General features: G+C 39.9%; 3 protein-coding genes across 3 annotated transcripts; 1 reads left to right on the top strand and 2 right to left on the bottom strand.

Annotated features, from left to right (window-relative positions):
- Positions 1-294: 294 nt before the first annotated feature.
- ada2a (adenosine deaminase 2a) lies at positions 295-9036 on the top strand. Its single transcript, XM_084555874.1, has 10 exons — positions 295-978; positions 1340-1676; positions 5703-5922; positions 6576-6789; positions 6902-7029; positions 7132-7222; positions 7394-7502; positions 7718-7875; positions 7988-8190; positions 8266-9036. Exons 2-10 carry the CDS (start codon positions 1373-1375, stop codon positions 8354-8356), a joined length of 1518 nt encoding a protein of 505 aa, XP_084412000.1. The 5' UTR covers positions 295-978; positions 1340-1372; the 3' UTR covers positions 8357-9036.
- Positions 9037-9056: 20 nt separating this feature from the next.
- On the bottom strand, positions 9057-11140 carry ribc2 (RIB43A domain with coiled-coils 2). The gene is made up of 5 exons (XM_084555875.1): positions 10589-11140; positions 10368-10486; positions 9503-9703; positions 9268-9434; positions 9057-9185 (listed from the first exon to the last, which is right to left on the bottom strand). Exons 1-5 carry the CDS (start codon positions 10920-10922, stop codon positions 9116-9118), a joined length of 891 nt encoding a protein of 296 aa, XP_084412001.1. The 5' UTR covers positions 10923-11140; the 3' UTR covers positions 9057-9115.
- Positions 11141-17638: 6498 nt separating this feature from the next.
- On the bottom strand, positions 17639-25665 carry LOC311495672 (putative polypeptide N-acetylgalactosaminyltransferase 8). Its single transcript, XM_084555207.1, has 11 exons — positions 25244-25665; positions 24561-24894; positions 24209-24375; positions 23093-23279; positions 22530-22727; positions 22264-22378; positions 20062-20247; positions 19738-19875; positions 19511-19603; positions 19221-19391; positions 17639-19079 (listed from the first exon to the last, which is right to left on the bottom strand). Exons 1-11 carry the CDS (start codon positions 25404-25406, stop codon positions 18960-18962), a joined length of 1872 nt encoding a protein of 623 aa, XP_084411333.1. The 5' UTR covers positions 25407-25665; the 3' UTR covers positions 17639-18959.
- Positions 25666-26137: the final 472 nt, after the last annotated feature.

The following is a 26137-nucleotide window of genomic DNA, read 5'->3' as shown; positions in this document are numbered from 1 at the left end:
GAACACCCTCCACAGAGTGAATGCTGCTTCCTCTGACCCTCCTGATGTCTACAGTGATGTGACGTGACCTCTGCTACAGCTCCTCCTCTGGCTTTATTTATTTTAATAGTCTCCTCTTAAACTAACAAGAAATACATTCTTTTGTTCGGGCCTAATGAGGACAAAATTGGCTGCAGAGAAAATGCAGATGAGGCGTTTAATTAAAGCGCTTTAAATGAGCCTCATTAAGCATGGTGTGTATAACTAAACTGTAAAAGAGGGAAAACAAGACAACAGATTTCCTTGTTGCTTCCCCTTTTTCCTGAATTATCTCAAAGCCTGAAAACGGGAAAAAAATAGGGAAACAAGTTTTCTCTCCCTGATAAAAGGCCATGTGGTGATAATATTGTTGCTGACAAATGTATGCAACTGACTGTTCAATTATAAAGTAGCTCAGTTATTTCAATTGATCTTTCCTCCCATATTTAATGTCCGTTTAATTAGAGAAAACAACATAATGGGGTGAAGTGTTTTCCCTAATCGCTGTCTTGCAGACCACCGTTTACGCCGCCGCACTGACCAATCAGATGAGTACCATGTTAGCTTTCAGCCAATCACATCCAAGGAGGCGGGGGCTTAGCTGCAGCAGGCGCCTGTCAGGCCCTGCTCTGGTGGAAAAAACACCATTTTTCTTTCAAATCGGCTAACGACAATGATTCCTACAGTGGGATAAACGCAGTGTAATCGCTAGGTTGTTTATTTACGTGACTGCACCGTTATTTATTGCGCTGTTTGACTAAAGCATTCACGTATTTCTAGCTGACACCGCTGAGAAAGCCCTGTTTTTCTGTTTGTTTGTTTTTTTTTTAAAGTGACTGGACTGTTTACAAACTCGTCACGAGCTGACGAGGCAGCCGTTAAGCTAGCCGTTGTCCTCCAAGCAGCCGTTAAGATTCAGTGTTTTATATTCACGAGACACAGCTACGATTAAACGTAAAGGTAACGTTAGCCCACTTTCTTTTGTCTTGTTTTTTTTTTTATCATATTAAAGAAAATAAAGTCACAAATGCTCCTCCTCAGATTGACAGTGTAGCTAACATGAACTGGGTGGTGTACTCTTCGTCAGTTTGTGTCGTTTGCTTACATTTGCCTCTTTATATGGGTTCGGTAAACATGTTAGAAATAACAACTGAGGAACAAGCACCCGAGTATCTTTTCCTCTATTCTGCAGGTGTTATGTTTTTTTTTTAACTACTAGCGCGAAACAGCTATTTTCAGTTCTCCAAAACTAAACGTTTCTCGCTGAGTTCGGCTTTAAACCCCCCAGTTAAAGCCGTTTTTAAGTTTTCTCTCTTTCCAGCCCAGAACGACACCCATCTCTCTGTCCGGGACCATGGCGGGTCGGCTACAGCGCCCCCGAGCGGCTGTTGTCTGCCTCCTGCTGTGCTTCTCTACCTGCGGTCTGTCCATCCCGGACCCCAGGTACAGAGAGGCCCTGATACAGCAAGAGGCCCACATGCAGACAGGTGGGGAGGTGGTGCTGACGGATGCTGAGCAGAGTCTGGACGCTCTTCTGTCTAAAATGAAGGAGGAGGAGATCATGAAAGCGGACTTTCCCCCTGCCATGCACTTCTTCAAGGCCAGGCACCTCATCAGGGCCAGTCCCATCTTCAGCGTGCTGCAGAACATGCCTAAAGGTACGCAGTATTACACTCACATACCAGTTCATTACAAAACATATAAATATATAACAGTCCTGCACTAAATCTTAGATTCATGGAGGCTCACAGCTGTGTTTTCATGTTTGAGGCTGCAGTTTGTAGCACTGTTGAATTGCATTGTGTTGTTCAGACACATGTTTCTATTTTTTGATGTATGTTTCTACGACGGAGTATTAGGGCCACATTAAGGAAAAAAAAAATCACAAACTTCGAGAATAAAGTCATATATTACGAGAATAAAGTCATAATTTATGAGAATAAAGTCGTTATTTATGAGAATAAAGTCATATATTACGAGAATAAAGTCATAATTTATGAGAATAAAGTCATATATTACGAGAATAAAGTCATATATTACGAGAATAAAGTCATAATTTATGAGAATAAAGTCATATGTTACGAGAATAAAGTCGTTATTTACGAGAATAAAGTCATATATTACGAGAATAAAGTCATATATTACGAGAATGAAGTCGTTATTTATGAGAATAAAGTCGTTATTTACGAGAATAAAGTCATATATTACGAGAATAAAGTCGTTATTTACGAGAATAAAGTCGTTATTTATGAGAATAAAGTCATATATTACGAGAATAAAGTCATATATTACGAGAATAAAGTCATATATTACGAGAATAAAGTCGTTATTTATGAGAATAAAGTCGTTATTTACGAGAATAAAGTCATATATTACGAGAATAAAGTCGTTATTTACGAGAATAAAGTCGTTATTTATGAGAATAAAGTCATATATTACGAGAATAAAGTCATATATTACGAGAATAAAGTCATATATTACGAGAATAAAGTCGTTATTTATGAGAATAAAGTCGTTATTTACGAGAATAAAGTCATATATTACGAGAATAAAGTCGTTATTTACGAGAATAAAGTCGTTATTTATGAGAATAAAGTCATATATTACGAGAATAAAGTCGTTATTTACGAGAATAAAGTCGTTATTTATGAGAATAAAGTCGTTATTTATGAGAATAAAGTCATATATTACGAGAATAAAGTCATATATTACGAGAATAAAGTCGTTATTTATGAGAATAAAGTCGTTATTTATGAGAATAAAGTCATATATTACGAGAATAAAGTCGTTATTTATGAGAATTAAGTCATAATTAATGAGAATAAAGTCATATATTACGAGAATAAAGTCGTAATTAATGAGAATAAAGTCATATGTTACGAGAATAAAGTCGTTATTTATGAGAATAAAGTCATATATTACGAGAATAAAGTCATATATTACGAGAATGAAGTCGTTATTTATGAGAATAAAGTCGTTATTTACGAGAATAAAGTCATATATTACGAGAATAAAGTTGTTATTTACGAGAATAAAGTCGTTATTTATGAGAATAAAGTCATATATTACGAGAATAAAGTCATATATTACGAGAATAAAGTCATATATTACGAGAATAAAGTCGTTATTTATGAGAATAAAGTCGTTATTTACGAGAATAAAGTCATATATTACGAGAATAAAGTCGTTATTTACGAGAATAAAGTCGTTATTTATGAGAATAAAGTCATATATTACGAGAATAAAGTCGTTATTTACGAGAATAAAGTCGTTATTTACGAGAATAAAGTCATATATTACGAGAATAAAGTCGTTATTTACGAGAATAAAGTCGTTATTTATGAGAATAAAGTCGTTATTTATGAGAATAAAGTCATATATTACGAGAATAAAGTCATATATTACGAGAATAAAGTCGTTATTTATGAGAATAAAGTCGTTATTTATGAGAATAAAGTCATATATTACGAGAATAAAGTCGTTATTTATGAGAATTAAGTCATAATTAATGAGAATAAAGTCATATATTACGAGAATAAAGTCGTAATTAATGAGAATAAAGTCATAATTTTATGAGAATAAAGTCATAATATTCTAACCTGTTGTTTTAGAGGAAGACAGTTGGTAAAATGAGGGCCGTGGAGGATTTTGTGGAGTTGTACTTTAGGATAGGTTTCACAAACAAGGAGATACTTAATCCTTTGGCACATCAGCATCACGTCATTATAAGTATTAGGACTTTAAAAAGAATATGCAAGAAAATGCGTCTTTTCCGGAGAAAGAACCAGACGGACTTGGAGGAAGTCGCTGCTTTTGTGGAGGGGGAAATGGCTGGAACTGGTCAACTGCAGGGTTATCGGTGGATGCATCAGCGGGCCATTCAGAGGGGTTTCGTGGTGTCTCAAGAAACAATCCGACTGATAATTAAGATTCTGGATCCAGAGGGAGTCGAGCTCCGGCAATACACCTGCAGAGGCCCCAACGCCTTATGGCACATGGATTCTTATGATAAACTAAAGCCCTAATGCATTGCTATTAACGGCTGCATTGACGGATTTAGTCATGACTTTATTCTCATTAATTACGACTTTATTCTCATAAATAACGACTTTATTCTCATAAATAACGACTTTATTCTCGTAATATATGACTTTATTCTCATAAATAACGACTTTATTCTCATAAATAACGACTTTATTCTCATAAATAACGACTTTATTCTCGTAATATATGACTTTATTCTCATAAATAACGACTTTATTCTCATAATATGACTTTATTCTCATAAATAACGACTTTATTCTCATAATATATGACTTTATTCTCATAAATAACGACTTTATTCTCGTAAATTACGACTTTATTCTCGAAGTTTGTGATTTGTTTTTTTCCTTAATGTGGCCCTAATACTCCTTCGTATGTTTCTATTATTTTGACCATTGTTTTTCAACCTTTCTTGAGAAAAGGTAAATTTTTTTCATTGGAAAAATCCCAAGGCACACCACCAACCGAAAATGTTAAAAAAAAAAATGAAACTCTGTAGCCTATAACAATATAAAGTCATTCTTGTCAAATTGTCTTCAATAGGAGTCAAATAAACACAAAGAAAAAAGTCTTATATATATATATATATATATATATATATATATATATATATATATATATATATATATATATATATATACACACACAGACACTTGACAGTGGCATATTATTTGCAGGTAATAATTAATTTGTTTTCAAAAAATGTTTTTTAGACCAATTAGGTGAAATTGGATAATTTCCCACAGCACACCATGAGGATCTCTCACGGCACAGTGGTTGAAAAACACAGATTTTGACAACCCCATTTTAATCAGCAGGCAAGGACAAATAACAAAAAACACTTAATTCAATGCAGTTTAACAGCGCCACAAACTACATCCTCCTCCATAATAAGCAAACCAGTTGAATGACCACCTCTCTGACACTGTGTCAACAGTAACTGAACATTATAACAGTCATAAAGGGAGAGTTAGTGCAGGACTGTTTTACTGTGTATGTACCCATACCATATGCAATGACAATAAAGTTTAATACGATCTAATCTAATCTAAGAGCCTCACCAGTAAGGCGTGCTTAAGAACAGAGAGCACAGCACTCTGGACCATGACAGAGTTGCTTGTTTAAATTCTGATGACACCTTGTGGCCATCAAAGCAAAGTAAATTCATGGTACGTTGTAAGTTTATAAGCCGCAAAATGCACAACAGTTATTTTAGTCACGAATATCAAATAAAGCAGAAGAAATATCCAAATACTGTAAGTAATTATACAGTCTGTGTCCTTTTTTTTGTTTTTGTTATGCACCGATCAGCCACAACATTAACTATTTTGGAGGCACATGGAAAACCTCCACAATATTAGGAAGGTGGTCATAATGTTATGTCTGATCGGTGTATATGTCAGTATTTCTTTGGTTTTATGGTTTCAGCTGAACAAAATAAGACGTTTGAAGAATTGCATCTAACATATCAGCAGATTAATAATAAGAAACAACAGTTAGTGCCAGCCATCTTGTTTCAGTGAATGAGTCTTCTTTGCAGTGTTCTCACAAAGATTTAAATTCTATTTTTTTTTTTAAATTGTCACAGAATAAGTTTTTTCTTTTAACTTCTTCACAATTCTCTAATACTACTGTTTCAGGCGGAGCTCTGCACATCCACGACTTCTCCTTGGTCGACTTAGAGTGGGTGGTGAGGAACGTGACGTATCGGCCTCACTGCTACATGTGCGTCACTGACGGCCGCTCCGTCAGGTTCATCTTCTCGTCCAAGTGGCCCAAGCCTCTGCCGCACTGCTCTCCCTGGATCCTGCTGGAGCACCACAGAGCCAAGATGATCAACACCACAGATCTGGACAACAGGTGACTTACTCTTTGCCGCGGCGCAAAGATTTCAGCAAAACAGTGTCGCTGAAAATAAAAACACATAGAATGTAATGGTTGATTATATCAGGGCTTGTTTTTCTTCCCCCTGACATCTGAAGTAATCTACTGTGAGCGACCACCTCTTTTATACATTCGTGCTTTATTGTTGAGAACAAATGGTTGTAAATCATTACTCTCTGCTGCTGCTGCTGCTGCTGTACATTACCTGAAACCTTTAGGAAAAATAGAAGCGACTTTAGGGGAAACAATCCCTTAATTAAATGTCTCTAAACAGACTTTACGCTTTTAATGATCCCTAGTTAGAGCACCGTCATTTGCAGGGATGGTAATGCAATGTGAATTCTATAAATTGTATATATTTCCTTTTACAACATGACGTTGGGCCGGGACATAAAGAAGAGAGCTCTTTTATTTAGCTCTTTTTTCTTAAAAGTGAACACATGGCTATTAATTATGTGTAGGAGGGCAGTTTGATTTCTCCACAAGGGTGCACTGTTTTACTGACAGATGTACGACCTTCATACGCAGCACTTTTAAGAAAGAAATTGGTACATACTGTATAGTAGTGTCTTTAACACGCGTTAGGAGTTGTATGCCGATCACAACCATGTCTTCATACTGACTCCCAGCATCAGAGGAAACCTGACGCTCTTCACTGAGGAGGATCCAGAGGCAGTGTACCCCAGTCAGGATGTGGTGTGGGATAGGTTTGAACAGACCTTCCTGGCAATCTGGGGTCTGGTGACATATGCTCCTGTGTTCAGAGACTATTTCTACCAAACCCTCGAACAGTTCTACGCGGACAACGTCATGTATCTGGAGCTGCGGACTCTACTCCCAGAGGTACAACAGTGACCGGTTTTATTCATGTGCCCTCTTGTGCCTGATGTGCCATGTGCATTTACTTCCATGTTGATTTAATTGTCACTGATGCATCGCCTTCTCTGGCACTCAGGTATATGAGCTGGATGGGAGCACTCATGGAAAGGCCTGGGCACTGAAGACCTACCAGGACATCACCAGGCAGTTCACAGCAAACCACTCAGACTTCTTTGGAGTGAGAGTTATTTTAACAATCCACAGGTGACCAACTCCGAACAACTTTAAAATTAATTTAATTCTCATTCTGCTTAATGTCTCACCAGCTGACAATAATAGCATAATGACATAATCGTTGTGTTTCAGGGGAGTAAACACATCCGTGATGACTGAAGCTGTGGAGGAGGCTATGAAGCTGCAGACAGACTTCCCAGATATCATGGCTGGTTTTGACCTGGTGAGAGACAGCTGCAGTTCTATGCTCTGTTGTTCTATGAATAGTGTTATGGGACAAAACAGAGGTAACTGTGAAAACTATTTTAATGATTTTGCGCATACAGATAGTAGAAACTGTCAAAATTACTGAAAACAACACCGACTAAAAGTGGCTGATGTAATATCATTACAGGTGGGTCGGGAGGATCAAGGTAAACCTCTGTGGTATTTCAGAGACGCCCTGTCGCTACCTGCACAGAGAGGGGTCACGCTTCCTTTCTTTTTCCATGCTGGAGAGACGGGTGAGTTCATCTGCACTGGATGTGGAGAAACACGTTTTTCAGATTATAATCATCAGTAATGTAGTTCAGTTACAGACGTAAATCAAAAGATGAGGCAGTGTTGAATCAAGGGAGAGCAAATATAAGATTCACCGCTCTCACTTTTTTTTTTTAAAAGCATCTCAAAACAAAAAAACAGCTAAAAAAAATTGTGCGTTTTATTTGTCTCTGCTCAGATCTTGAGGGCACCGAGGTGGATCAGAACATGTTGGATGCTCTTCTCTTTAACACTTCTCGCATTGGCCATGGATTTGCTCTGCTTCGCCACCCGGTGGCCAAAGAGCTGTCAAGGAAGAGAGGAGTGGCTCTGGAAGTGTGCCCCATCTCCAATCAGGTACGCTATCATCCTGTGATCATACGGCGCCATAAAAAAAAGACTTATCTCTTCCAGTGAACCGCTTTTGCATCTTGTAAACCGATATCTTTTTTCACATATCCTTGTTCAGGTGTTGAAGCTGGTTAAAGATATGCGAAACCACCCGGCAGCAGCACTGATGGCAGAAAATCACCCGGTGGTCATCAGCTCCGATGACCCCGCCATATTTGGCGCCTCTGGCCTCTCTTATGACTTCTACGAAGCTTTCGTGGGATTTGGTGGCATTAGGTCCCACATAGGTTCTCTTAAACAGCTGGCAATAAACTCCATCAGGTGAGCTTCAGCTGTGACGTGATCACTATGTAATGCTTTTGGACTACTCTAACATGTCCCCGTCTGTCTTTTCAGGTATAGTTCTCTGACTCCGAAGCAACAGGAGATGGCTTTGGCCCTGTGGCAGAAACAATGGGATACGTTTGTCACTGAAAACGGCTTTTAGACATAAAAACTGTTACAGTTTTAGGGTAATCTTGAATCCCTTCATGCCACTTTTTAAGAAAACAAGTGCAGGTGAATTATTAAATGATGAGCGGGTTGTCGGTAAGCACAAATACCGGACAACAGAGTTAGTTGTGAGAGAGAGGGAGAGAGGTTCCACATTGCCACACAGTGGAGTCCAAGTAGATTTAAGTGTTTACTGTTAAATAACCCATAACATGACAACCGTTACATGAACTCTCTAAGCTTTAAAAAAAGTCTTAAAGGCTTATTTTTCCTGTTTGATTTGCACTTTAGGGTGATTCAATGCAGTGCAATACAGCATTGTTGAGTGGTTGAGTTGCTAAATGATGTTTTTATTTCTCTATGGTGTGCTTGTGGTTTGTTAGAGTGGAAAAGGTAGATTTTAAAATGGGTGTTAAATCCTCTTGAGTTTTGAAACTCCTCCTGAAAGACACTGGCGATTTGTTTTACACAGTTTTATATGATTTTTACTTGAATGTAATTTTGAAAGACTTTTAGCTATGATTGAAATGTAGAAAAACACAATTCACCCAATCAAAAAACAGCCCGAGACAATTCTGTCCTTGGTTTTCTGACGATCCAACAATTCTGTCAGACCCATTGAGTCATACTGAATGTAAACTTTGCGGAAGAAATTAAAGAGAAGTGTTGATTTACTGAGTGATTCATTTTATTAAATGTTTATCTTGGGTAGCACCACTGCCAAGTATCAGTCTACTGTGAAAGGTGTCACGGATCATCTGCTGCAGGTGTTGAATTTGGAGAAGAAGCTGTCATCAATGCGTCCTCTTTCAATGTCCGGTTTCCTTGAAATGAATTAAATAGATTGAGACAATATACAGGTTGCAGAATACAATAAAAGAGTCTGGGTTTCTAATTGTTACTGACTGTTGTTTGTGCGTTTCGGCCAGTTGGACGTTGGCGCTGTCCAGGTGTCGCCTCAGCTGCTTGTTCAGTTTTGCCTGCTGCCTCTCTAGTAGCAGAGCTGTACGAGCCGAGTCCAAGCGGACGCGATCGTGTCGCTGCTCGTCTTGTTTCTTCTCCGATTCAATCCTCTGTAGATGCACAGATATCAAGTCAGACATGCAGATTAACTTCACGTGCACTGCTGTGTGTTGTTTACCCTCTTCTCATCTATTTGGTTTTTCTGGAACTGAAGAATCTGCTGCAGGCTCTCAGAAGGGGCTCTCCTATCACTGCTGGGACAAAGGCCGGGCACTCCCACCACACTCAGGCTGCGTCCAGGATCTCCACCTGTCTGCTCTCCTTGCAAGAGGTTGTCCTTGACGTCACGTTCTCCTTCCTGACAACGCTTCTCGTCGGCCTTTGCCAATACAGACGCAGAAAAAAAAATGTTATCCAAAGTGTTGTTACTGCACCATATACACCAATCACGCATAACATTATGACCTAATATTGTGTAGGTCTCCCTTGTGTCTCCAAAGTGACTCATCAGAGAATGGACATGGACCGTCTGAGGGTGTCCTGTGGTGTCTGGCAACAGAATGTTGTTAATGGGGGGCCTTTGAGGGGAGGGGGCCTGTGTGGATCATCCCACAGATACTTGATCAGTTTGGGATCTAGTGAATTTGGAGGCCAGGTCAACACCTTGTGCTGTTCTTCATGTTTTTTTTGAGTTGTTCCTAAAGTGTTTTTGTGCGTTGCAAGTTGAAGGCAAATAAAAACAAAATATATTTAACTTTTTTATAAGAAAATACTTCAAATGGTTTCCTAAAAGGCAAAAAAAGCATGCATTAGTGGAACAGTTGCCATTCATTTTTATCACTGCGCTACAAACCGGTTCAAATGTATTACGCATTACCTGCATATAGCAGGTTGTCGTGTTTAAAACAAGGTGGTATAGACAGAACTCAAGGTACATTACAATCGGATATTTGCATCTCTACGTGTCCCTGTTTCACATTCCATTGTCTAAACAAGATGAACCACCCTCTCTTAACATATAGAAATTCACAGGAATGGCTCACCATGGCTAGATTGTAATCTTTATTGGCAATGACGGCTGCTTCTCTCCTCTCCGTCTCAAGTCTCTGAAGTTGCAGCGTTTTGTCGTCCATTTCTACTCTGTGTTGGTCATAGAGCTGCTCTGAAATCCAGCAGAGAACATGAAGTGAGCTTGTGCGGTCTGTATCATCATGTGTATCGTGTATGTTGTAAGGACGAAAAAAAAGAAAAAAAAAAAGCCTACTGTCAAGCTTTTGTTGATGCTTTTCTGCTGCCTGCTCAGCCTGCTGCTGGACGAGCCACTGCCTGAGCTGCTCCCTCTGTCTCTGCAGCCTGCCGTTACTTTCTGGGTCCTCGCCCACCAGGCCCGAGAGACTTTTCTGTACATCACCACAGCGGTCTGGGTCGTACAGATCGTCCTCCCCGCGGTTCTGTGGCTGCTGGTGCTGACGTCTGTAGGTGACTATGGCCTTTTCCTGTGCACGCTTCTCCTTTGCTTTCTTGCTTTGGAGAATACAAGCTACTTTGGTATTACGGAGCATATCAGCATCTGTATAGAGTACACATGCAAATAACATTTAAAAAAATATTCTAATATATAACACGGGCAATAATTGTGTGCATTTGATCATGTTCAGTGCTTTCAACACCATTCAGCCCTTTCTGATGAGTGAGAAGCTACTCAGGATGGGTGTCGTCTCCTGGATTGCTGATTACTTGTCTGACAGGCCTCAGTTTGGACAGCTTGGGGGGGGGCTCCTTGTCCAATACCATTGTCAGTAATGTGGGGACACCACAGGGGACTGTTCTGTCTCCATTTCTGTTTACTCTTTACACCTTAGATTTCCAGTACAGCTCTGGTTCCTGCTACTGCAGAAGTTCTCTGAAGACTGTGGTTGGGTGCATAAGAGATGGACAAGAGGTGGAGTATAGGACACTGATCGGAGACTTTGTGGAGTGGTCCCAGGCAAACCACCTACTCCTGAATGTGGACAATACCAAGGAGCTGGTCATTGACTTCAGGAGGAAGAGGACACCAGCGGAGCCCATCACCATCCAGGGCCTGGAGGTGGAAGTAGTGGACCACTACAAGTACCTGGGAGTCCACATAAATAGCAGACTGGACTGGAGGGACAACAGTGATGTCTTGTACAAGAATGGTCTGAGTAGACTCTACTCCCTGAGGAAGCTCAGGTCTTTTAATGTATGCAGCAAGTTGCTGGAGATTTTCTACTAGCCTGTTGTTGCAAGCAACCTCTACTTTGCTGTGGTTTGTTGGTGGAGCAGCACCAGCAACAATGACGCAACTTTTTTTATGTGCAACTAAGCTTCTGTGATCAAGCAATTTCCCTTGTTGGATGACTGACATCTATCTAAGTCCAAGTTTAAAACAGACATCCTAGTTGTGACCAGAGTGCTATAATAGGAAATGTTAATATTAAACTCACTATAAGCGTTTTCTTCCTCTTTTGCTGCCTCTTCTCGTTTCTTCTTCTCTGTCACCTGCATGTCCAGAGCTTCCTTGTCAACCTGTAAAAGAGACCGGCACAGTGCGTTTAGCTTAGCTTAGCGTTTAGCTTAGCATCCTCTACCACAGACCTCTTACACTTACCCCAGTCGTCCTCACTTTGTCGTTAAAAATCCTTTCTTGTCTTTCAGCCTCTCTGCTGCGACGTTTCTCCAGACTTAGTCTAGCCATGCGGTCTGACAGTAATTCAAAGTTAGACATTATCTACTCTAAAACAGTCTCCAAATTTGAAACGGACTCTTGCGCTGTGGGAGATGTTCTAGCAAACACACTCGTTGCTAGGAAACCAGAGCAGTCGTGAGTTTTCGTAGGATGTCGGCGTTTTCCGAGATGTTCGGGCAGACGTCGGGGATTGGCTCATCTTCACGCCCAACAGCCAATGAATGGGGGGCTAAAGATGCTAGCGGAAGTTAATCCTCTTATATAAAAGTAAACACTTAACTGGCAGCTACTTCTGAACAACTTTTATTTTTTTTTTGTTTTTTTTAATGAAGTAGCACAGAAACCAGCCAATGGTGTGGACCAGTGGGATATAATAATTAAAAAAAAGTATCCGAAAGTGATTTAGAAGAGATTAAATATGCTATGCTATAATTGTTACTTATTTATTTTATTATTGTTAGGAGTCACGTGTCAACAAGGTTACAAACAGAAATCCAGGAAATCCAAGAAAATAAAAAATTGAATAGATCTCGTAAGACAGGGGTTCCCACACTTTTTTCGATTCCGAGCTACTTTTACAATGACCAAGTCAAAGTGACCTACCCGTATATATAAAATAATGCCCCTCTCACCCTCTTGGGGTGGTATCTATGTCACCCTCAAGCTCGGGTCCTGGGAGTTTGAGGGTTCTGTGCAGTATCTTAGCTGTTCCTAGGCTTCTGATGTTGTTCCTGGGATCTGTTGGACCCTCTCCCCCAGTTTAGGGGTCACTGCCCCGAGTGCCCCTACTACCACGGGGACCACGCTCGCCTTGACCTTTCATATCTGCTCCAGCTGTTCTTTCAACCCTTGGTACTTTTCAGCCTTTTCTTGTTACTTCTTTCTGATGTTGGCGTCTGCTGGTATCGCCACATCTATCACCACCACCTTCTTCTGCTCTTTGTCTACATACCTGCCAACTTTTCAAAAAACCTTGGAGTGAGATTTTGTCGTGGGTGACCAAAATTATGCCGCGCATGCAGTCACACAAATTGGTGGCTCAGATATAAGATAATTGGAATTAATTTGATGTTGTACCCATGTTGTACCCTGCATTCTGGTGGTTTGTGGGGAGGTCCAAAGCTGTTGATAGGGGCAGCCCACTGAAGATGGACAATATTGGTTACATTTTGTGAAGCAGACATAGCTGAAGGTCCACCCCCAGGAGATTTTGGATTAAGTAGATGTGGTTTTCAGCATTCTAGTGGATTTTTGGGCGGTCTGCTAAAGATGTGCAATACCTGAACTTATTCTGATTCATGTTCGGCATCATGACTTGTAGGTCTTAGTCTGTAGACTTGAGCTGAACATTCAACCAGAAAACTATCGGTGTGCCTAAATGACAATAAAGCCTTATTCATAGATCAGTGTTTAAGATTTGACCTAGGTTGGTTGATTGATATTTTGATTAAAATGGTATTAAACTAATTCTTAACTAAAACCTAACCTATGTTGTGAATAATTGTATTCTTAAGAGCACTTAGTGATTTATGTTCAGCCAAAAACGACACAAGATTAGTTAGGGAGGGACATTATTCTTCATTCAAAGTCTCCCACCACATGGTCCATCAGAGACAAATAAAGTGCAACAAATAAAGTGCTTAAACAGTACAACTTTTTCAAGCAATAAAACAGATGAATGCATTACAAAAACAGCTAAAATGAGGCATAATCAGTATCAGATGCAGATCAGAAGCTGGGTAAAGTCCTTGTCTATGATCTGTGTGCATGGTTATACTGGCCTAGTCTCAGCTCAGACTCTCTTCTTTATCAGACTTCTCAGAGTAGTTTCTGGTTTCTCCTGCTGTCTTGTTGGTCTCTGTATCTCTTCTTCTGTCTACCTCGGGGTGCAGGCATAGATAGTAAAGGGGTGCAATGCAGGTGTAGCGCAGCGCAAAGGTTCAGGGGCGCTCATCAGCGCCATCTACCGTCGTGGAGTTTGAAAAGGAACGGAAGAGTCTCGGACCGATCGGATTTTTTTTTTTTGCGTGAGAAATTGGATGTGTGGCGTGAGTGCGTGTGAAAACAGGCAAAACCGTGTGTCACACGGCGAAAGCGTGAGAGTTGGCAGTAGCTGTGTCTACCACCACTATGTCTGGTTGGTTAGCGAGGACCTGTTTGTCAGTCTGGAAGCTGAAGTCCCACAGCACCTTGGCCCTGTTGTGTATATATATCCTAAGTCATATTAATTGTTGCTACAGTGTTAAAAGCTCTATCCATCTTTGTTTTTATTTTTATGAAGAACAATTGGTGCACTGCACCTTTAGAAAAATAGCCGTGTCTCTCCTCTCTCTCTGTGTTTCTTATTCTTTCTTAAGAAAGACTGTTTGAGCTGTTGAAGTTGTGCGGCTGTGGATTTGTGTCGCTGAACTGAGGGCATGTTGCAAATATAAACTAAATATAAAGTAAAAATAAATAAAGAACGTTTGTCTTGCTGTTTGTTTTTAGGTGCAACAGATAAATGTTTTAGACAGAAAAAACATCTAGAACATTTTTTTCAATGGCATGTGATCTACACGCACTACCTCGACGATCGACGTAATGGGCACCCTTATAAGAAGTAGAAGGAAAAACAAACAAATAAAATAAATAAATAAATAAGAAGACCTAAACAAAAGAAGGGCATCTCAGGGAAATATGCATTTTCCATTTCTTCCGGATGTCTTCAGATTGCTGGAGTCTCATTGACAAAGTGGTTCTTTCCATCACAGATATATCATAGATGATATCACACCATTCATCTATACTCGGGATGTCTGGTTTAAGCCATTTCTTTGTAACTGCTTTTCTTGCAGCTAAACTCAGTATTCCAAATAGATATTTAGTTTGAACATTTACAGTACTTGAGCGTACAAACCCAAAAAAAAGTTCCTCCCAGTTAAACGTAATGCCCGTTCCAAATACAATCACTAGTTCTGTAAAAAATCTTCTGCCAGAAAATATTTGTTTTTGGACAGGCCCAGAACAAGTGATAACAATTGGCTTCCTTTGAATGACACAACCTCCAACAGCCGAAAGAACCTGAATGGTGGCATTGCTGAACTGGTGTAATATAGTACGTGATGAGACATTTCCGCCAAAATGATCTCCACAAGTTTGAGCATGATATCCTGTCACTGAAATCCACAGTATTTCATCCAGGTGTCTTCTGAGAGGCGGGTGTTGGTTTCCCTGCCCCATTTTTGTTTTATGTAAATGGTTTTCGTTGTTTTGGTCTGTTGAAGTCCTCTGTAAAGTCTAGAGACCACCTTATGTCTGGATTCTGTCCTGTAAGCACTATGAAAAGTTTTAATAGACTGTTTTCAAGCCTTTTGACTTTTTGACATCGAACTGTTTAAATGATGGCGCACTTGAAGAAATCTAAAGAAGTCCCTGTTATTAAATACTGTGCAGTCATTCTTCAGTATTGCCTGGTTAAAAAAAAAAAGGTACAATATGAGGAGAGACCAAGGTTAACCCATCCCCTATAATTGGCATCCATCTTATTTGGAGAATCCAGATCATGACAGCACCAATTCAGGATCTTTGCCTCTTCTGTCATATCGTTTTTAGTTATAACTTTAACCATGTTTTCAAGGATGAATTGATCCATTTATTTCCTTTTTCCATCAATCTTTTAATTAGTCTTTTGTCTAATAAACCTTGCTTGGGTTGGCACCGTCCCGGATATTCAATTTCTTTCCATCTTGCCTTATAATCTGGAACACACCAACAAAACAGGATCATTAACTGGGCTGATATGTAGCAATCTTTGCCAGATGTAACGCAATATCAGTTTATCCCATTCATTAAATTGTTTGTCATTAATTTCAGTTGGAAGGGTCTGGAATAGATACAGTATCCTTGGCAGGATGTTCATTTTTACAGACTCAGTCCGAGATTCAAAACTTATTATCGGAATAAGATTCCATCTCCGTATGTCTTCCTTTAATTCCTGGTTTAATAAATGAAAATTTAAGTTACATAATTTTATATAAGTCTTTGGGGATGTTCACAAATATTGAATGTGCTCTAATTCCCAATTCCCAATAATTCCCAATTTTGGGGTTTCATAAAGTGATCAGAAAATTATCTGCAAAAAAAGAAATCTTGAGTTCTTGCTCTAACTTTATACCAGTAATATTTTTTAATATTTAATATTTTTTAGTTTTAATAAACACCTGATGAAATCCAAATCTGTTTAATGATCGATATAAGAACTCCAAATTAACTCAATAAAATGCCTTCTCAGCATCAAGGCTTAGCAATACTGACTTTAGTCATAATCTTCAATAACGGAGTTATTGGCTGGTCTTTCCAAGTTTATTCTTCACTGGTGTAAAGGCTATTTACATGTACATCTCCATGAGATATTATCAGCTAGGTCAACTTTTGCATAGATCTGGCTTCAGTTCCTTGTTTGTGAATATTTATCTTACTGTGTTCATAGTTGTTTTCAGCTGAAGCATTCAAAGAAGCAAACATTGGCCAGCAAAATCAACGGTGTTCATAGAGATATTATTTTCCAAAGGAGGTTAAAGGCAGCATGAGAGAAAGAGAGAGCGAGAGAGAGATCAGCTTTTCAAGCATGAACCTGCCTATCTTCAAGTCAAATATTTATTTAAGATTCAACACTCAAAGATTTCTATGGGCATACAGAAGAATCAAAAAGCTGTTTCTCTCACACCTTAAAATAAGCAAAGATATAAAATAGACACTCTAGAATAATAAAATTCTGATTAAATTAAATATATAAAAATCAACAACAGTGGCGGTAGTGCATGGTAGCGACAGTAGTAGTGCAATACAGGTACAGTAAGGTGCAGGACAGATTGCAGATTGTAGTATCCTTGTGTATAACAGCCCAGGGGCAAGGGGCAGAGGCGGGAGGTAGTGGGCAGAGTCCAGCGTCCTCTTGTGGAGCGGGCTCTAGGGGCTCCAGTACCTTTTCCTTTAAGACATAAGCTTTCCTTTCTGTTGCATTGCTTTGGAGATCTTGCTACTTGTCGCTCTGAAGAGGTTAAAACTGATGAATAATATCAACCGTGGAGATGTACTGGTGAGAATTTAGACTCAAGCCTGCCCTGACTGTGATGTAGGGATCACCTGAATATGATTCCTAATCATTCTCATAAACCTACTTCCACAGTCAAGTGAAAAAATTTGGGACGGGTGTCCTGTCAATATTTTTGAGACCTTTCTTTGAGACGCTATGTGACATTTTTTTTTATCAGGTATTGCGTAAAAAGTTATTGCTTTGCATTACCGGTTTGCATACCAATTTGTGTCAGTATTATTCTTTTAAGCTTCCAGGCAGTTTCGTGGCACCAGCCAAACCCCACATATTACAATAACACCTATTCTTACCATCTCTGGAGTACAGACAAAACAAACACAGTCACGGTTCATAGTACCCGGAAAACTAAATATTTAATAAGTCACATTTCTTTGGCATTGTTCTAAAATACATTTTTACCTGGAAGAGCTGCTTTAATGGGAGACATAACAATTCATTCATGTGTGGCCCTGGTGAAGTTTTTAGAAAAAAGCAAAACAAAAGTCAACTACTTTCATAAATTCATTTTATTTCAAAAGTGATAAAACCCTATTCAAAATTTGATAAGATTTCAAATATAGACCTTGACGGAGCCTCCACTAGTATGGTTACCATAAATAAAACCTAAGTGCTGCATGCCCTGTAAATTATTATTTTTTTTTCTTGGCACAGAGGTGTCTGAGACAAAACCTTAGAAGAAAACACTCACACACACAAAAAAAAAGTATCCACAGAAAATATCTAAACATTACAACACACGTGTTAATTAACCACACAGCAGAAAATCTCTGGGTCATTAACTGTCCTCAAGCCGTTTTATAAAAAGAAAATAATAACAAAGGGAAGGTACTGAAAAACCAGTGGATATGGCACAAGTACATTCGAACAAGTTAACTCTTACAGAACGTCCCACGATCATAAAAGCCTGGAAAAAAAAAAACCTGTTTGATCAGTAGCATTCAAAAACGTCAACCTTTTGTTAACAGTCCAAGATAAATCAACAAATGCCGCGAGGCAATGCATTTAAGTTCACATACATGACTCATAAAGCCGTTGAACTCTGTACCGCACTAGTTACACTTTCGGTTTTCTACCGTCACTGATATGTCTTCATTTGCCTTTTTTTTTTCCTCCTTCAGATTACAATACACATAGAAACAGACTAATTAAAGTAGAATTTAGTTTTTCAAACATTTAAAGTCACCCATCAGTGCCACATCTGGTGCATAAAATTCATATAAAGCTGGTAAACTGGTGTAAAACCCTAATTTGGTCTGTATGGCCACTATAGCCATGTCAAAAATTAATTTAAGTTAAAAATCTATTTATATTTAACAGTAAAATAAGTGCAAAATTCTGTCAGGGTTCTTTGGTTCAGCTTTGGTTTTCCTGAAATGCGCAGTGATATTTCTGTGCTGTTTAAGCTGTATAAGGCGTAGTGCTCAGTCACTGCATTTCCAGAAATGTCATTTGCAGTATGGAAAGCGAGACAACGAGGGTATTTCACAACCACGTAACTTTGTTTTACAACAGGCATTTCTGAGGTAAAAAACAACTGACCAGCTAGTTGTCCTTCTGTAAAGTCACCATGCACATATAAAGCAGCTTGTGCTTAGTCTTCTTCGATTTTAAATAAGTTAAACTAAGCAGCTGATCAAAAAAAAAAAAAAGAAAAAAGAAAAGAAAGGCAGTAATAAATAAAAATCATTACACTTATAAGATTTAGAAAATCAGTTGCTTATTTTTCCTTTCCAACCTAAAAATGATATGCTTCTTTTACTTGTTCTGCGTCTCGGCGCTCACTGACCTATGAGCAGAAACGCATTTCATGTTGGTCTCCCGCACGCGGCTTTATAAGTCTTTGATCACGTTTTGGATCTCCCATCTTTGGCCGGTGCATTCCTGTATTAGGAGTTTTTGGTTCTTAATTTCTAGGCATCTCTTTGTCTCCTTGTTCTTTATCTCTTTCCCCTGAAAAAGAAAGTCAAAGTGTTAAGAATGCTTTTTATATTTTAAATTATTCAAGTCACCGTTTTTTGCACATAGCAATTTATCCCTCCTATATTTATAGGAGGGATAAATTGCTTTTGAATCCTCTTTATCTTGTTGTACCTGAGTGAAGTCCCAGTATATTCCCATCCCTTTCTGCATAGCCTCTTTGCAGTTGTACAGGCCGGGCTCGGTTTCTTTGTTTCCAACGTCAGCTACACACCGGTTGTCGTTGTATTTGTGGGACTTGATGCCGCCAATGTACAGCTCACCATTTCCCCTGTAATACGTGACCTTGTTAAAGAAAAAGAAAGAAACGGGCGTTTAAATAATCCATCAGTGACAAAGAGGATTTCTGATTCAGCACTATAATCATGACTCTTAACAGCTGCTTGCATAGCTGCTCCACTTACTTGAGGTCCATAGTAGTAGCAATTGAAGGCAATCGGTGTGTGACCTGGTACGGGACCTTGGTCTAAGCACATATTAGCGTCGAGGTTCTTCATCTGTTGGTTAAGGGAGCATAATTTATGACAGACATGGCTGCGTCATAAAAACACAAAGTGGCACTGCATTTCCCACGTATTTTGCAGCAATACCTTTCTCACGCGTAATAAACGGGAGATAAAAGTAAACTCACCCCTCCATAGCCAAGCAGGTTGTCCCAGGGATCCAACTTAGGATACACATTATCCAGGTACCATTTAAAAGGTTTGCAGTTCAACCTTTCTCTGAGTTTCTTCCTCTCTGAGACATCACCTATGTCAATTCCATGATTCTGCAGAGGCAAAGACAATGGCCTGAATGGTTATATCGTCGCTTAAGAAATTAAAGGAGAGTTTCTCTTTGTTTCAATGTCAAGAAAGTCACCAAGTTCAAAGCTAAACAAGAAATAAATGTGAACTCATCACAGTTCATCTTGATTATTTCAAGCATGCGGTATTACTGTGCTTCTTGACTGTACCTCAAATGGCAAGTTCCATGCCAAGTTGACATTGTGCTTATAATCATCCATCCAGACCTCTGCCACCCTCAGGGCATTTCTTTTCATGGCGGGACCCAGGTCAGGCATGTAGGGTTTGTGGTTCCTCTCAATGTGGGCGATCTTGGAGCACGGGACTACTTCGATACTGCCTCCGCAAGTCCACACCTGCACGAGCAAAAATGAAAGTAGTCATGGATCAGGCATCACTGACAAATGTCCAATGTGAAGTATGCATAAGTGGATTCTGTAAGCCATTTTTACCTCTCGTTATACTGAGTAACATACACTAACTGGCTGCAAGCTGGAGATTCACATGAACCGTGCAGATAACGTGCGGTATCTTCTCATCAAAACCATGGCAAGAAAGTAAATGTTCTCAAAATGCTAACTCTAGTAGCTACTGCTAACATAGGAAACTGTAAACTAGCTTTGACATTCACTTAACACCAATGTGACAGAGAGACTGTGCCCATGAGAGAGTAAAGGCTCGTTTAGGGTACTGCAGGACTAGAGGCTGTAGCTTACGCATGTAGCCTACGCTGGTGCGAGCTATTTACACTTGTGCGCTCGTCAGTCTGGCTCGCTCTGTTTCTACTTTCTGCTTCACATTCAACAACAGCGACTGAAACTTTTGCTGGAATCTTGCTGAAGACGAGTCGTACGAATTCTTGCATCTCCGAACCTCCTCAGTTAACCTTTCCTCGATGTGTTCCATCTCTACTGATCCAAAACAATCAATCTGAAAATGGCGCAAATGGAGAACCAGCCGGACACACTAAAGTGAAAATACACTACTACCAAGCGGACCAATCACAGCTCTTGCGGTCTGCATCACTGTGACACGTAGTTATGTTGCTGGGGAGGTGCACGTCAGGCTACGGCATTAGGGTCTAGGCCAGGGATGGGCAACTGGCGACCTCACTCGATGTGGCCCTTAGATTAATTTTTGAAAATTATAAATCTGTATCGTCTGCGGCACTGAATCAGTTGTAATGACACACTTGGACACTAGATGGCGCCTCTAATGTAGACGCCGCCTTGCGCACGCTTCCTCCGTGTCTTCTCTACCAGTGAAGAAGAGACGTTGAGCCATGGCTAAGAGCGGAGGAGAGGAGAAAACTTGATTGAGAAAATCGTGTCTTTCAAGTGAAAGAAGGTTATCTCTTCACAGAATGTAAAGGCAAACCTATGTGCTTAGTCTGCTTAGAGACGTTATCTGCCATGAAAGATTTCAATTTAAATTGCCGCTACAATACATTGCACAAAGATAAATACAAGAAGTATACTGAAGCTGCAAGGGTTGCTATCGTAGCTGACCTCAAATCAAAAGTACGCAAACAAAGGCGTTTTTTTACCAGTGCCCACTGCTGATAGTGGTGAGGTAGAGTGGGTATACAGGGAAAATGTTAAACTGTTTCTTGGTGTAAAAATGCACAAATTAATTAAAAAAAAAAAAAAAAATCACAGTAACTGGTTATTTTTTGTTTGCGTCAATAAACACAGATAGCCTACACACATATATATAATTATAAATATATATATAAATATATTCTAATTATACACACACATCTTTAAAATGGCAGTCTTATCATATATCGTTAAGTGTGCAGTCCTATGTGGCCCTCAGGTAGTGTCAATGAAAAATTGTGGCCCCCTCCATTGTTTAGGTTGCCCATCACTGCTCTAGGCTGACGCCGTAGCTACAACGTCAAATTGACGCCGAAGCATAAACCGCCTGTTACGCTTTGTCCACACAAGGAGCAAGACAAGTCAAGTCGAGCCGTAGTAGAAGTGTTGCTCAAGGGTTAATATTGTTATGTTGTCAGTTATAGCACCGCTGTAGCAGTGAAAATAAGCTGAAGCTAGCTCAGTTTTCATTTAGCAAAAGGGGCTGTGCGTCAGTCTGCAGCTCCCAAACACTAGGTTTAATTGAAAACACCTGTAGTGTGCTTTAATTTTATGAAGAATGACTACGTGGCTTATCAGGTGGCAAACACCGAACAGGTGTTAAAAATACCATGAGACTGACTTTTACAAGTCTGGGTGGTTGCTAAAGCAGAAGTCATTTATAATTTTTTTATCAACAACTGTGTAAACACATCTGTTACACAAAAGACGGGAAGGTTGGGTTACTTATGATAAGGTGTAGGTGTCAGTATCTAAATTATGAGCTTCACTCACGCGAATTCCCAGCTCAACATTTTCTCCACCGTACACTTTCATTCCTTCATCGAGGACTCCAATTTCTCCAAGATACTTTCTATCGGCAACCAGGATCCCCATGACAGATGGACTCCTAAGATGAAAACAGAAGTCATTTAACATCCTTGGCTGGAGACGATCATATAAGTATTCACCACTATTACATTACTATTAAACGCCTCATTTCAAAGGTGCAAGTGAGGGTTGGGTTTCTGTAAATCTGAGCAGACTTGACTTCAACTTACTTCCCTGGCAATGAACCGTCGTTGAGTTTGTAATACTCAGGCGTAAATCCCTCGTACATGCACCACAAGGCCCAGTCGAAGGCGTGTGCTGCTGGAAGGTACTCAATAACCTTCAGATCATCAAAGTTGACTCTGTCGAACACAGGAGAAGTCACCACAGTTCGGTCGGCTTTGATCTGTGTCAGCAGCGGTTCAGCCCTGCAGTGAGGGGAAGAGAAGAGGATCACTTGTCACATCAACAAACTTCCACACCTGTGTTGACTAACACAGAGACCATGCGTAAGAAGATAAGATTGCACCGATACAGAAAGCGTTTTACGGGGCACTTGCAACAGTGCATGTTTACACAGAGAAATCCCTCTTCTCAATAAAATTATTTCCTGGTTGAACAATGGCAAGGAAAACTATAGGCATCACTCGACTGGAGGGAAAAAAAACTATGTGCATGTAGTGCGGGTGGTAACCTATTTAGGAAGACTTATAGCACTGTAACAAGTTATTTTGCGTACCAGTGGTGATATGACAAGTTGTAAACTTGGGTATGAAAGGGTTTATTTGCCTACCACAGCTCGTGGACTTCAATGTGCGCGTCCAGGATGGCCACCACGTCAGCGGTGGCAGCCCTCCACCCGGAGGCTCTGGCGTGAGCGAGGCCTTGCTGCTCATTGTGTCTCACTCTTGTAATTTTGAGACCTGGGTTCTGCTCCTCAAGCGACTTCACGTAAAGATCGAGGTTTCCCTTCAGGTCCTCTGAGTTGAAAGAAAGAACACACGGTTAGGGGAGAGCACTTTTCATTTCATTTAGCAGACAGAAAAAAAACAAACATGTATTTAAGTTGGTCTGTACAGAAAATATCTGAAACACTGTGTGGTATTTTGCAGTCCAGTGCAACAATAGTAGTATTTACAGCCTTGGGATTAATTTAAAGTTTAAATCAAACTCTGCATCCTGAGACAACAAGTTATAACCTGCTGATTTATATCATTTACAGCTAAACCAGATTCTCCAGTCTAGTCTTGTAAAACTTTGCTTTCATTTTCACTGTCTTGCTAATTAATAATAAGTATCCAAGAGGGATGTTCTTAATGGAACCACTGTGTCCGTAGGGTATGATCACCTGTGAATGATTGTGTATTTGTTAGCTTAAAATGACGTCTCCGTATCTACATATGAAGCAGGTCCTCTTCCACAGAGTCAGACCTGTTGTCCAGAGAGTGGAAGAAACAAGCAGTGACTCTAGAGCCGAAGGAATGCCACGTTAGGCTCTCCTACATGCTTAATAAGGGATGGGTGAAGGTGTGTCTTGATGGCTTGTTGGTACAAGTTCAGAGCTAGATTAAACTTAATCCAACAATGTTTTTTATAAGATTTATAAGATTTTTTAAATCAATATTAAAGAAAATCCCAAAACAACCTAATTATTAATCAAACTGAAAGAAAATAAACGATCATTTGTGATGATTTGAGCTCTACTGTACATCTAACAGAGATGATCTTTACTCTAAAGCCTTTTTAAAAAGAAAAGCCCTTCTGTTTTGACTGTGGTTATTTGTTCAATAATTGGCACCTTCACGACCAAACCCATCCACCGGCAACCTGTTCTGCCTCTCAAAAATCCATGTGGCCTTTAAATAGCACATGAGATGAGCACAGTGTACATTACTGGCAAGCAACCAACCGTTGGAGCTGTTATCATCCACCATTATTATCTCCTTCAGCAGGTTTTTCGGGGTGCGGTCTATGATGCTGCGCAGGGCTCTTTTGATGATGGATAGGGCTTCGTCCAGATAGATCAGCACCACTCCTAAACTTGGAAGGTCCTTAGGGTAATTCTTTTTCAAGCACCTATTCAGAAAGAGAGTGATGTGCAAACATGACCACGGTCAAATGCATTGGCACCAGAGGAATTGTGTCAACTGAAAACAGCATGAAGGGTGGGGTGTAGCAGGTGAAGCGTCACAAACCTTTTGTGTGCATAAAGTGGACTGACAGCTTTAAAAGAGCAACAAATGATGAAATAAAAGTTTCACCTTGGATCCCTGGTATCCGGAAGGGCTCGATCAAGAGGGAGGCGATCGCTGAGAAAAACGTTATATCCATACTTCTCAAACAGACCCTGCGCTTCTCTTTGCTCATCCTCGGACAGGTTCTCCCCCCACTCCTTGAACAGGGCCGAGGCAGGGAACAGCTTTCCAGATTTCTTCTCTGCCGGAGCTTCCTTCTCCTGCTGGATATTTGCCTCTTTCTGCTCTGGCTGCTTTTGGGCCGCTTGTTGCTGGACGGCCGCAGCTTTTGCCTGTCTGTCGTCCTGGAGCAGCTTGTGCATGGCTTCTTGCTTTTGCTCGAAATCTCTGAGCACTTTGTCTGCACAAATTTAACAGGTCAAAGAGAGCAGGGAGAGGACGGCATGAACAACACAGCTTCTTTGCAGGGATTATTTGCATTTTAGGAAGTCGTATTTGCCAGCTCTCTACATGGAGCCAAAGAGCTGGCTTGAAATAAACAGGGTATAAAATGGGAAGTTGCTGATCGTTGGAGAAAAGGGACACAGTTTAATATTTGTTCCTCCTCTGTTAATTTGCCCTTATATCATTTGTAAATTGCAAATTTCAAGACAATAAATAAATAATTATGTCCAAAAAACAAATAAATAAATAAAGAACTGCAAAAATAAATCTGTCCACTACTGGAGATAACATTAATCTCAACTCACGGATATTTTTGATGCCTTCCTCCACGTCAGAAAAACGTGAGTCCTGATCCCCGTTAGTCTCCGAACTATTCTTAAACCCACTACTCAGAAAGATAACCACGTAAAGGGCGAACCCGAGCCCCACCAGTACGAGGACCGGCCGCTTAAAGGACGCGAGTCTCATCTTGGATGCAGGGCTCCCAGGTAGGGAATGAAATCTCAGGCGCCACACACACGCTCTCACACAGAGAGCTCGGCGCAGACTGGACGGGCAGGTTCATCCTAATAACATGATGAGGTGCATATGTAAATCTGATGCCGAGCTGACCGAGGAGCGCATTTCTCCGCTGCCCATATTAGGCGCAGGTGTTCTCAACGAGTAGGACGAGTCAGGGCAAAACTATACAGAGCCTAAATTATAATACGAGCTTAACTGGATCCATGCAAATAATAATAATAATAAAAAATAATTAAATTAAAAAATCCACATGATATTTTTTGCTGCTTGAGCGGAAACTACATGCACATTGGCACAAATAACACATGTTTGATAGCTATAAGGAATTTTTGTTGCCCAGCAGTGACTGTAGCTAAATGCTAATGTTAGCATGTTTTTATCCAGGTGTAGATCACCTTTTCGTTGCTTAAGCAGCAATATGTGCAGTAACATGTTAATAAAAGGTAAAAAAAAAAAACTCCTTAAATACGTTTGGTAGTTTAAATAGGTTGGTATTTTTTGGCGCAACAATGAGCTAATGTTAGCATGTTTTTATTTGTACAACATGTTTGGCAGTTTACTTTAAAAATTTTATTATCATTTTTTGTAGTGCAGCAGTGATTGTGTCTAAATGTTAATGATGCATGTTTTTATTTGGGATATTTTTTAGCACAGCCTGCCATGTGTGACTATATAAT

Source organism: Chelon labrosus (genome assembly GCF_963514085.1).
Source record: "Chelon labrosus genome assembly, chromosome: 11".
NCBI lineage: Eukaryota > Metazoa > Chordata > Actinopteri > Mugiliformes > Mugilidae > Chelon > Chelon labrosus.
Note: the sequence above shows the minus strand (reverse complement) of the source record. Positions and strands in the feature narration are given on the sequence as shown.

Bases quoted from the DNA above. Each gene is read 5' to 3' on its own strand.
- ada2a (XM_084555874.1), top strand. From the start codon at position 1,373: ATGGCGGGTCGGCTACAGCGCCCCCGAGCGGCTGTTGTCTGCCTCCTG. The intron at 1,677-5,702 runs GTACGCAGTATT...CTACTGTTTCAG, and splicing joins GCTGCAGAACATGCCTAAAG to GCGGAGCTCTGCACATCCAC. The intron at 7,876-7,987 runs GTACGCTATCAT...ATCCTTGTTCAG, and splicing joins TGTGCCCCATCTCCAATCAG to GTGTTGAAGCTGGTTAAAGA.
- ribc2 (XM_084555875.1), bottom strand. From the start codon at position 10,922: ATGTTATTTGCATGTGTACTCTATACAGATGCTGATATGCTCCGTAAT. The intron at 10,487-10,588 runs GTAGGCTTTTTT...GCTGGATTTCAG, and splicing joins GCATCAACAAAAGCTTGACA to AGCAGCTCTATGACCAACAC. The intron at 9,704-10,367 runs GTGAGCCATTCC...GTATTGGCAAAG, and splicing joins AAGATTACAATCTAGCCATG to GCCGACGAGAAGCGTTGTCA.
- LOC311495672 (XM_084555207.1), bottom strand. From the start codon at position 25,406: ATGAGACTCGCGTCCTTTAAGCGGCCGGTCCTCGTACTGGTGGGGCTC. The intron at 20,248-22,263 runs GTGAGTGAAGCT...TTGCTCGTGCAG, and splicing joins ATGTTGAGCTGGGAATTCGC to GTGTGGACTTGCGGAGGCAG. The intron at 19,080-19,220 runs GTACAACAAGAT...TTTCTTTTTCAG, and splicing joins TATACTGGGACTTCACTCAG to GGGAAAGAGATAAAGAACAA.